This window comes from Microtus ochrogaster, chromosome 10 (assembly GCF_000317375.1).
Source record: "Microtus ochrogaster isolate Prairie Vole_2 chromosome 10, MicOch1.0, whole genome shotgun sequence".
NCBI lineage: Eukaryota > Metazoa > Chordata > Mammalia > Rodentia > Cricetidae > Microtus > Microtus ochrogaster.
In genome coordinates this window covers 39,236,295-39,248,739 of record NC_022016.1, presented here as the reverse complement: position 1 = coordinate 39,248,739, position 12,445 = coordinate 39,236,295, and the positions used below count along the sequence as shown (strand labels likewise).

General features: G+C 36.6%; 1 protein-coding gene across 3 annotated transcripts in view; it reads left to right on the top strand.

Moving 5' to 3' along the window:
* The window catches only part of Med14 (mediator complex subunit 14), a 105,177-nt gene that overhangs the window by 9,191 nt on the left and 83,541 nt on the right, over positions 1–12,445 (top strand). For all 3 annotated transcript variants that reach the window (XM_026781988.1, XM_005352858.3, XM_026781987.1), the window contains exons 3-8: positions 1,231–1,336; positions 6,165–6,338; positions 6,951–7,080; positions 7,891–8,019; positions 8,372–8,479; positions 9,196–9,328. In XM_026781988.1, the coding sequence (XP_026637789.1) occupies positions 1,231–1,336; positions 6,165–6,338; positions 6,951–7,080; positions 7,891–8,019; positions 8,372–8,479; positions 9,196–9,328 (780 nt within the window). The remainder of the gene's footprint in view (positions 1–1,230; positions 1,337–6,164; positions 6,339–6,950; positions 7,081–7,890; positions 8,020–8,371; positions 8,480–9,195; positions 9,329–12,445) is intronic.

Below are 12,445 nucleotides of genomic sequence, written 5' to 3'. Positions count from 1 at the left end.
CCAGGCTGGTCTCGAACTCACAGAGATCCGCCTGCCTCTGCCTCCCGAGTGCTGGGATTAAAGGTATGCGCCACCACTGCCCGGCTTGTGTCACAGTCTTGCTTGTTTTTCTTCTATAATCCTTGACAGACACTGATAAAGAGCCATAAGTGCGCCCTTGGCTTTTCTTTTTCTGTTTCCAGTAATCATGGTATTGACTGTTCTTAAAGAAGCTTTTCAGGTTGTGTGTGGTCCTTCTACACTCTCAGTAGCAGCTTGACTTTGACGTATTTAGTCAGCATTAGACTTCAGCAAAAACTTACTTGCATGCATTGCGTCATGGTGATGTTATTGGCAAGATGCAGAGACTTGTAGTTCATTGCAAAGTCACATTAAAATTAATAAATTCATCTCACTTGGAGGTAGGTTGGTATTCTTCTGGGTTTTGCCATTAGTCTTGGCATGTTGAAGTTTTCTTTTTTTCCAGTGTCTTAGACAATAAAAGGTATGATTATCAGTTGTGTAGTGGTCCTGAAGTAAAGAGCTCTAGCTAACATAGGCAGAGAGTTTTTAATGAAGCTCTTAAAGCTTCATGAGATGATAAAAATATGGGTGATTGCTGGGTGAAAAAGCATAGACGTGAGTACAGTATTAAAATAGATATGGAAAGACCTACTTTCCTTTTACTTTCAGCTTGTCTTTAATTTGGCTAAGGTAGTGAACTTTGCCATTGAAATTGGTGTGAAGAGTTCATACTGAAGTTCTTTGTTAAGTTTTTTTTTTCAGTTATGCTATTGCAACTTGGGAAATAACCCTTGATTTTGTAGAAAGAACACACTTCCAAGTTTTGGTAAAGAATATATTTCAACTCCTCTAACCAAAATGGTAACTAATTAACAGTAGTTTCAGTTAAGAAATTTATACTTCATAGCTCCTAAATTAGTCTCTTCTGACTCATTTAACGTCCACTAACTACCTCATATCCATGAATTTAATATATCATAAGAATCATTTATTATAATAAAAATTAGTTTTAAAATGTAGTTCATTGTGGAAAAACTCCTATTGGATCTATTGTGCTGTGGTCAAAGTTTCAGACAGGAAGGACCCAAAGAAGAGATGAAACTATTTATATAAATATTTTAGATTAAGTTTGTTGTGTTTGTAAACAAATACTTTAAAAATTTAGATTTGAAACAGATTGTGAGATATAATGTGCTGGTTTCAGATGAGAATTATTTTATTTTACAGGAAAATAGAAATTGTACAGTTTGCTAGCCGGACACGTCAACTCTTCGTTCGATTATTAGCTTTAGTAAAATGGGCTAATGATGCTGGCAAAGTAGAAAAGTGTGCGGTGAGTTAAACTTGATTTTACTTTATAAAATAACTTTTGAAAGCTGGACATGGTAACACATGTCTTTGATCTTAGCATCCAGGAAACTGTGTAAAAGACAGTTGTAAATTCCAGGTTAGTGAGACTACATGGCATGATGCTGTCTTGAAAGAAGCAAAATAACTTTAAATGTTTTGCATAATTTACAATTTTAGCTTTAACATCTCTTGATTAAATGTTATTACTGCTGTCAATAATCATGTTCCTTTATGAAATTCCAAAATGAATTTCTGCGGAAGCATAGTATTTATTTTTGGACACTTGATCAAAAGGAAGATGAGGAGATACCTAGAAGACATTACTTGAGGAACTAAAAGGGAGAAATGGTTAGCAGGCTCCAAAAACCACAGAGAAACCCTGTCTTGAAAAACCAAACCAAAAACAAAACAAAAAAAAAATTGTATGAGTCTTTAGAGCTGCGATTCTCAACCTGTGGGTTGCAAACCCTTTGGCAACCCTCTATCTCCAATAATATTTACATTATGATTCATAGCAGTAACACAATTACAGTTATAAAGTAGCAACAAAAATAATTTTATGCTTAGGGGTCACCACAACATGAGGAACTGTATTAAAGGGTTGCAGCCTTAGGTAGGTTGAGAATCACTGAGCTAGAGTTTGTAAGGTTCTCTCAAAGTTTGCTTATTGATTTCTCATGTCCTGATGAGAATGGCAGAATCTGTATTTTCTATTTTCACAGATGAGATTGATATGATTTCTAGAAAATACATGGCTTCTTCAAGGTCACAGAACTGATGATGACATGTATCTGTTCAGTTGTTAGTTCATTTACTCACGCTCCGAAACTACTGAACACGTGTTATAAGAGATAGCAGGGAATGACTTGAATAAAGCATAGTCCCTGTCTTCAGGAAGCTCATAGTCTTTTGACTGTTGAATTACTCTTAATTCAAGGAAATGACTTCATAGAGTGAAGTGTAACAAACACTAAATCTAGCCCTTAAAACTGTTTTAAGGGGCTGGAAATGTAATTCAATTGGTAGTACTTTTAGAGCATGTACTTGTCTCTAGTGCTGCATGAACCAGTCATGGTGATGTTTGCCTGTAATCCCAGCACTTGGGAGATGAAGGCAGAAGGATCACAAGTTTAAGATCATCCTTAGCTACATAGTCAGTTGACTCTAGCAACAGATCCTGTTTCCACACAACAATGACAACAACAACCAATCAAGTTTTAAGCTAAGAATGTTAAGAGGACAAGCTAGGGTCCTTGAATGAGCTTACTGAGCAAACTTGGGAGGATGATTCAGTGTTCACAGATGAGGAGCACTGCCTCTTGTTTTACTTCAATCACTCCTAATGAGTTCATACTAGGAAGGATAGTTAGATAGTGAATAAAGTACTGAAATGCAGACAGCATTTGCCTACTTTAATTAAGATTCCCTTTTTAAGTTCAGCTCTACAAGACCAAATGTATGTCTAGATGCTGTCATTTAAATTTGTGAATGGAAAGGAAGTGCAGAGCTATACTAAGCTTCACAATGATGTTAGAATTCCATTTTTTTGTTTTCTTTCTTTTATTTAATGACATTTAAAAAAGGTTATTAGTTTTCAGGCCAGTTAAGAGCACTGGGTCCCAGGTTCCACTCTCAGGACCCACATGGCAGCTCACAACTGCCTGTAATTCCAGTTCCAGTAGATCTGACATACATACATAAAGGCAAAAACCAATATACCTAAAATAAAATCAATTATTTTTTTTTAAAAAAAGGTTATTAGCTTTCATAGGTTAAAGCAGATTAACAAATTGGTACTAGCTAAATTATGTATGAGAACTTCAAAAATTCTCTGAGATTTATTAATTAAGCTTCTTAAATAAAAATGAACAGCTACCTGGCTTGGTGGTCCCATAGTATATTTATTTTCTTAGCATTCTTGTAAATTGAAAATATATTAATGGAGAATTTTTCTTTGTAAGTTGATGAAGGTGCTTATTTCACAAAAATCCCACTCTACAAAGAATCTACAGCACAGTTGTGTTTCTTACATTTCACCTCAGTTTTTAGCCTGTTGTCTTTGCTTAGCCTCTTTCACTTGATTGCCTAATTATAAACAAAACTTATGCAAAAGTCACCAAACTAAAAGGAGGAGAAAGATCAAAGATTGATATGTCCATCACCATGAACAATTTTAGAATTTTTATCACCACAGAAAGAAAACTTGTGCCATTTACCTGTTGCTCCTAGCCCTTACCTATAGGCAACCATTAACCTACTTACTTGTCTGTTTGAATTTGTCTACTCTAAACATTTCTTATAAATGGATTCATGTGTTTTCTCAAAGGCTTCTTTATAATGTTTTTAGTATGTGTCAGTACTTCATTTATATTGAATTGCACAGAAACCCTCATTTTGTTTTATCTCTTCTCTAGTTGGAATCGATAATGTTACAAAGTTTTTTGTGTATGCCTTTCTTTCTTTTGAATACATACCTAAGGTAAAGTGGTTGTGTCATAAATAATTCTTTCATCAGCTAGACTGTTCTTTAAAATGGCTGTACCATTTTACAATCCCACCAGCAATATATGAAGGATCTAATTTTTCCATATCTATAATATTAAACTGCTTTGAATTTAGCCATCCTAGTCATATCTCACTAGGGTTTTCACTGTCTATTCATACATCCTGACTGATTTCCCTGTGTCTCTTTTTTGAGGTAGTATTTTACTGTGTTGTCTAGACTGGCCTTGTATTTGCTGTGTTATCTATGCTGAAGCCAAGCTTGTGATCTTCCTGCTTCAGTGTACTGAGTGCTGGATTACAGGCATGTACCACCATGCCCGCCTTCTACTAAGGTTTCAGCATCTATTTCCCTGTTGACTGATGATGAGCATATTTTCATTGGCCATTTGTATTTCTTCCTTAGAGAAATGTCCATTCACTGCTCAAAGTCTAACAATTTTTAACCAAATTGATAGTTGGTGTGTAAATATGTTTAAAAACCATGATGATTACTAGGTTTTAATAAGTTGCTCAAAACTAAAGCATTAGCATTAATTTGATTTCTTCCTTCCTTTTTGGTTTTTTGAGACAGAGTTTCTCTGTGTAACAGCCCTGGCTGTCCTGGAACTAGCTCTGTAGACCAGGCTGGTCTCTGCTTGCTTCTGCCTCCCAAGTGCTAGGATCAAAGGCAAAAGCCACCACCGTCTGACTAATTTGCTCTCTAAGTTTAGAGTATCTGGACCTGTGCGAGTATCTGATTACACAGATCTACAGGCTAGATAAACTGTTATCTCAGTTTATCTCCCATCATCCCAGAGGGAAGTTCTCTGGTTTTCTTTTCTCTTACCCGGCCCACAAACCTTTTCTCCTGAGTGATAAGATTTTTTTTTTCCTAGACAGCGTTTCTGTGTTGTCACTCTGGCTATCTGATCTAGAATTTGCTCTGTAGACCTGGCTTGGCCTCAAACTCACAGAGATCCAACTGCCTCTGTCTTGCAAGTGCTGGGATTAAAGGTGTGCACCATCACCACGCAGCAAAGTGACAAGATTCTTTTTTTTTTCTGAGACAGGCTTTCTCTGTGTAACAGTCCTGGCTGTCCTGGAAGTCTCTTTGTAGTCCAGTCTGGCCTCAAACTCACAGATCCACCTACCTCTTCCTGAGTACTAGTATTAGAAGTGAGCACCACCACCAAAAAGATTTCTTTTTAAATTTTTTTAAAATGTGGATTGGTGTTTTGCCATGATTGTCAGGTCCCCTGGAACTGGAGTTACAGATAGTTGTGAGATGCCATTTGGGTACATGGAATTGAACCTGGGTTCTCTGGAAGAGCAGCCCGTGCTCTTAACCACCTACCCATCTCTCCAGTCCTGAAAAATTTTAAAATGGCCTAAATCCAAGATAAAATGAATTCAGCAGTTGAGACTGTTTTAGTTTCATGGCTATGAATATGAATTTAGCGTTGGTGGTGTTGATAGACTATTGCACTAGTTACAAAAGGTAGCATTTCTTCTGGCTCTAACTAAGAAATAAAAGGTCTTTACCTGTGAATCTATTTTTCTTATCTCTAAGGTGATAGTAATTATAGGGTTGTAGAAATTAGATAATAAAATAACTAGAAATGAAAAGAAGATACAGATCACTGTCAGGGTATGATGCCCTATTGCATTAATTCTGGGTTACAGTGTTTTAAGTTGTCTACCAGAAGCTTGTTTGAAGGACATGAGCGAAAGGAATGCTAGGTATTGATGTAAAACAGAACTAAAGGTTTGAAAGAGAAAGTATTTCAGTCTTGTGATGACTCTACTAGTGTATTGAATAGAGAACTGATAGAATTTCTGTATTGGGTAGAAAGTTGCCCGGCTCTCATACCGGCAGTATGTACTTAGTGTTTTCTATGTTCTGAAGATTAAGTATGTGGTACTTAATTCTCAGAACAACTTCATGAGGTTGGGAATCTTACCTCCATTTTACTGCCGAAAACCTTAGGCATAGAAAGGTTGACCTATTTGTCAAAGTGGACAGGACTAGTAAGTTAGAGTTAAAATTTTGATCAAGGCAATCTTGAAGTCCATGATTTTAACTACTTTATTGCTGCCCAACACTAGAAGTCTATCACATTAAAACCATTTTATTTTACTCTTTTCTTAATATTTGGTATAATGTATGAGTGGTGTCAAAAGTGGAAAAATGAAAGAAAAGTACTGTTTTAGTGTCATACAAATAAACACTTATTTTAATGTCTTTTGAAGTTTGCTTAGGAGTGAGTTAATGGTATTTAATGAAGAAAGGAATTTTCAAGGCAGCTTATTTACCCTTTGCTTTAAAGATGATCTCAAGCTTTTTAGATCAGCAAGCTATCTTGTTTGTGGACACCGCTGATCGCTTGGCCTCCTTAGCTAGAGATGCACTGGTCCATGCACGCCTGCCTAGTTTTGCTATCCCATATGCCATTGATGTGCTGACTACTGGCTCTTATCCACGACTTCCAACCTGCATCAGGGTAAGTGCTTTGCTCCTGTACTCGTACAAGTTCAAAACTTTGGGTTTAGATTATGTAGCATAGGAAAAACAATATTTTAAAAAGTAGTTTATATAGTTGTTTTTTTCTCTACAAGTACAAGTGTGGTAGTTTGAAATAAATTGGGGCTACAATGTGAGTAGATATTGAACTAGGGAATCTTTTCTTTCCTCCTTTCTTTTTCCTTTTTTTTATCCATTTCCTCCCCTTTTCCCTGTCCTTGTTGGGAGTGAGCAGATATGCAAATATTATTTGGTGTCTATTTCAGGTGTGAAAATAATTGGCACAGCCGTAGCATTTTGGAAGTGCATTCAAAATGTATTATGGTAGTTGAATGAATTGGTGCTATTGTTTTCTATACATTTAGGAAATAGAGGAAGTCATGTGATATTAATTTGGTGTCATAAATGGAGCACGAGGAAGAACATGGTTTTGGCAAGGTGACAGAATTATTTGCATTCAAATGCATAGTCACTATTATTAGATGTAGATAACAGAAATGAGTGTTGTGGTTGTCTTGAGTAAAGTAAGAAAATGTATCAAGACAAGTGCAAGTAAACATTTTCATCTTTCTGTATATTATTTTTTTCGTAGGATAAAATTATTCCTCCAGACCCAATTACCAAAATTGAGAAACAAGCCACACTTCATCAACTTAATCAGATTCTTAGACATAGGCTTGTAACAACAGATCTTCCTCCACAGCTAGCAAATCTTACAGTGGGTATGTACCTGAAATTTTTTTTTGTAAGAATATGTTTTTGAGCTCACTGGGCAGTGGTGGTGCAAACCTTTAATCCCAGCACTTGGGAGGCAGAGGTAGGTGAATCTCTGTGAGTTTGGGTCCAAGCTTTTCTACAGAGCTAGTTCCAGGACAACCAAGTCTACACAAAGAAATCCTGTCTTCAAACAAACAAACAAACAAAATATTTTCTCGTACTGGAGAGATGGCTCAGAGATTAAGAGCACTGGCTCCCCTTCTAGAAGTCTTGAGTTTAATTCCCAGCAACCACTTGGGGGCTCACAACTATCTATAATGAGATGTGGTGCCCTCTGCAGTCATATATGCAGGCAGAACACTGTATACATAATAAATAAATAAAATTTTTTAAAATAATATTTTCTTAAATGTCCTTTTGGGTTTTGTTCATAGAACAAGTAGATAAAGTTTTAATTTTTGTGGTATTTGAACCTATGATTTGCCATCCATTTTTTTTCTTTTTAGTATCTAAAAATACAGTGCTGGTATTTGTTTCTGGGGGGAGTTAGTGTTATTATTCGAGGCTGAAAGAGAAAAGAGGCCCCAAAGTTGACCCTGGAGAACATGCTGTGCTGTTTATTTATATGTAGTCGCCTTTGGTTTCTCAATGACCTAGACATTGCTTACTGTCTATGTCTAAACCATTGGTTTGTTTCAACACTTAGGACAAAGCTTACAGTCCATTTAAAATGTTTCAAAAATGACATTGAAACTTGGAGATTAGCCAGAAGCTTATTGTTTTAAAGCAATGTCCACTTCTTCCTCTTCTAAAAGCAAATGGCCGTGTGAAGTTTCGAGTTGAAGGAGAATTTGAAGCAACCTTAACAGTGATGGGTGATGATCCAGAAGTTCCATGGCGCCTTCTCAAGCTAGAAATTCTAGTTGAGGATAAGGAAACAGGAGGTAAATCGTCTTAGTACTGGTCTTGTCATTCTTCTTTCTTTAATTTTTATTTACTTATTTGTTTATTTATGGTTTGGCATTTTTATATTGAAGTATTCCTGCAGAAAAATGTGTAGCAATGTATTCTGTAATTTGAAGCAAAATTTTGATGATCATAATTACCTACTGACTGGAGAAATTTCAGTGTTTCCCAATGTATAATGTTCTGTAGTTTTCTCAAGATAATCTTGGTTCCTCTTTTTTTTTTAATTTTAAATTCATTTTTAAATTTTTGTGTACACTTCCTTGGTTAATGTTATAATACTGACCTCTCTTTCCAATTAACTGCCTTCTTTTCTTCTACCAATGGAAGATGGCCGAGCTTTGGTTCATAGCATGCAAATCGACTTTATCCATCAGTTGGTGCAGTCTAGGCTCTTTGATGATGAGAAACCTCTTCAGGACATGTACAACTGCCTACGTATCCTTCTGAAATTTGAGACATGTACTGTAAGGATTTTGTGTCTTCCTCTTTCCTCTACATTTTCTGTTTATCCTTTGTCCTGAGTGTAGTAATCTGGTCTCTCCTTCCTATACCTCATCTCTTTTGAATAGAAATAGGCATGGAGAACCAGCCAGTATGAACATTAATGATATATCTATAATAAGACTGATAGCAAATTTTACCGCCGACTGTGCAGGCAACTCCTAAAAGTGATTACTTAGAAGTAGTATTGTTTGCTAGGCAAGGTGGTACATGCCTATAATCTCAGCACCTGAGAGGCAAGGCTCTGTAGCTAGTTCAAAGCCAGCCTTCATTACATAATGAGAACCTGTCTCAAAAAGAGGTACCATTTTGGTGAAAATGTGTTATTTGATCAATTTGTATTTTCTAAACGATGAATTAAGGGATAAACCTGGACCTAGTTTTGTTTATTTAGGCCAAAATTGTCAACCTTTTTTCTAAAATTATGCCACATATTTTACTACTTCTTATGATTTGTCATTTGAGAATATAATTTCAGGCAACCACAGGTTTTGTCTTATTTAGGATGAGTCATTAGACCAAGATGATTCCAAAAACTTCCTTCATTTCTAGCTTTTTGGGCATAGATTCCTTGTTAGATGACATTTGCCTGTGATTATTACCTGCTTGAATAGCATATTATATTTGATTTTCTTAACATGATAAATCAGATTGTTTCTGCTTATCTCTTCAATTAGAAGTGTTACATTCCCAGACTCTGATGTTAATCCGAGAGAGGTGGGGTGACCTTGTACAAGTGGAAAGGTATCATGCTGGAAAATGCCTCTCTCTCTCAGTTTGGAAGTAAGTAAAATTGGTTCTGGTGGTTTGTGTGATTCGTGAAAGCTGTTTTCGTTGTTGTTGTTTTTTGGTTTTTATGGTTTCTTTCCCACATAGAACTGATTTACTATATATGAATAGCTATGTGCCCAGAATTATGTGATTTAATTTAGTAAGGTTCCAGTATCTTGTAGACCACGTGTAACATCTGTAGTGTCAGTCCATGACAGTTTGAGAGAGGTTCAAAAGAATTTGTTTAGGTGTAAAATGGGAGTAAACACTGATACAGGACAGGTTAGATACCACTGCAGTTCTACTTAAGGGGAAGGAGAACCAACAGCAAGCTGCCTGCTCCGCTCCTACCATTCAAGTGAGCATGAGCAAAGGCAAGAGACCCTTCACCCTCAGCTTATCAGTTGTCATTCGCAGACGTCACGCCCTAGAGCTTGTTGCCCCAAGTCATTGACTAAATGGATTGAAATCATACAATACTTCCTTTTTTTGTATAAATAAGAAGGTTCTAGCCTAATATTAAACTATATACAATAAGAGCAATTATTAAGTATTGTCCAGAAAAAAAGGGTAATAACATACACAAAATAAAACTACAAACAACAAGGACAATATCAAACAAGAAACACATACTAAATGCCCAGGCTATAGGTAATGGCAAATAACAGAGATTATTCCAATAGCTGTCCTGTCTTGAGGAGGAGCCTATGTCTTGTACCTAAAATGTCTTAGCTAAGATATAAGAGGATAGTAACTGTGACTATCTAGTCTTCAACCCCCCAAGATCTGAGAAGGAAAATAATATTACCTGATTAAGCAGGAAGTGCAAGCAAGCGACTTCCAAAATATGTAAGAAATGACAGAAACAGCTGGCTACCTGGACAGTCACCCAAAATTTCTCTGTAACACTAGGGCAACCAACTTTGGCTATAGACCTAGAGTATCTAACAGATCATTTTTAGGTTCAGTAGTCACTTTTCCTTGTATCCTACTTGTTCAGATAGGACAGTGTGCTTATTGTAAGTCAGCAGTTGAGGCAAGGGCAGTTCTTTGCCCAATAAACCAGATTTGCCCAGAAGAAAACAAGCTCCATATGGAGTGTCTTCACTGCCCATTGTTCTCTCTGGAGTAAATTGATGCTGCCAGGAGCAGTTATGTCTCATGTCAACAGAATTCTAAATTATTAAAACATTTAAATGCCATATCCTGTAGGTAGGTCTTTGAAGTGCTTGAAGATTACCTATCTATGGAGAGTACATCTCTGTATCTAGAGAACCTAATAAGTATGACAAACATGGGTGACTATTAACCTGTAATTCTTAATAACCTATATAACTTGAGGGCTAAAGCTTCACATGATAAAAATAAAATAAACAATCTTCAAACATGTACAGCATGAGGACAATGATCTCAAAATTGTAACAACATATAAAAATATCTTAATCAGAGGTGAAAAATGTAATATGACTAAAATATCTCTAATTTGTATCAATATATAAAATATCTTAAGCAAAAGTAAAAACATACATTCATTATGACAAAAATAACTATATTTGTGTATAAAACATTGCAAACAGAAATAGCAATATATACAACATGACAAATATAATTTTGAATTTGTATCAATATACAAATTATCTTAGGAATACAAAAATTATTTTACATTTGTATCTATGCAAGAATCTATACCAATATAAATTCTCTAAAACTAATAGTTGCTAAAATAGTTTACAAATAGTTATACTAATCTACCTTATTATCCTATTCTACCTTTCTTAAGAGTATTTTGCTTTAGATTTGTAGACATATATCTTTACTAAGGCTTATTATATATTTATTTTTAAGTTAGATTAGCTTATTGTGGGCTCATGTCAGATTGTTTCAGAGACTATTAGGTTAGATTGGGTTTTGGGTGGCATTGGTGATCAAATCCAGGGCTTTAAGTATGCAAACTGAGCATTCCACCACTAGAGCTATATCTCTAGTCCCCAAAGCTTAGATTGTTGAGTTATCACTTTTTTTACTCTTAATTACACCAACAATTTATTCATACACGCCCAGGAACCTATCCAGAAGCCACGGGAGCTAGGCTGGTCTGGCCAATCTTTCATTAGTCTATGTGTAATAATGTTATTCTTTTCTAAATGAACTTGTAGGGAGAATCTGCTATTTGCCATCTTATGTTTATGCATAACATACGTACTATAACTGCAGTTCACAAGTCATGAAAGAGGCCAGAGAGACCTCATTTAGCATGTAATGAAGCAGGCCTAGAGTCCCAAATACAAACTTTAGACTACTCTGGTAGTCCTGTAGAGGAGAGAGAAAAAAGATCAGAGGAACCAGAGGGTTCAGAGACATCATGAGAACATGACCACAGAACCAACTGACTAGGACTCATGGGGGCTCTGAGAGTTTAGAGCTTGTATGGGTCTGACATAGATTTTCCACCCCCTCTATCTATATGGCTAAATATCTTGGTATTCTTGTGGGATTCCTAACAGTAGCATCAGGGGCTATCTCTGACTTTTTTGGCTTCTGGTGGAATATGTTCTTACTGGATTGCATCATAAAGTCTGTCTGTCTTTCTGTCTGTATTTATTTATTTATTTAAAATTTCCACCTTCTCCCATTTCCTTCCCACTCCCCCCTCTCACTCCCCCTCCCTCTCCAGTCCTAAGAGAAGTCAGGGTACCCTGCCCTGTGGGAAGTCCAAGGCCCCTCTCTGCTCCATCCAGGTCTAGGAAGGTGTGTATCTGTAGTAATAGGAACGGCGGGGCTGTTTCCCAAGCACCCCGGCCGCCTGCTAGCTTATACCCGAAATAACAACACAAACACTGTATTCATTTAAACACCGCTTGGTCCATTTCTATCTAGCCTCTTCTAGGCTAATTCTCACATATTAATTTAGCCCATTTCTAATCATCTGTGTGTAGCACCCCAAGGTTCACTTACCGGGAAGATTCTAGCCTACGTCCATCCTGGGTCGGAGCTTCATCAATCGCATCTGCCCAGGAGAGGGGAGCATGGCGTCTCTCCTCCAGAGAGCAGAGCTGTCGAGTCTGAGCTCACTTCCTCTTCCTCCCAGCATTCTGTTCTGTTTACTCCTCCCACCTATGTTTTAACCTA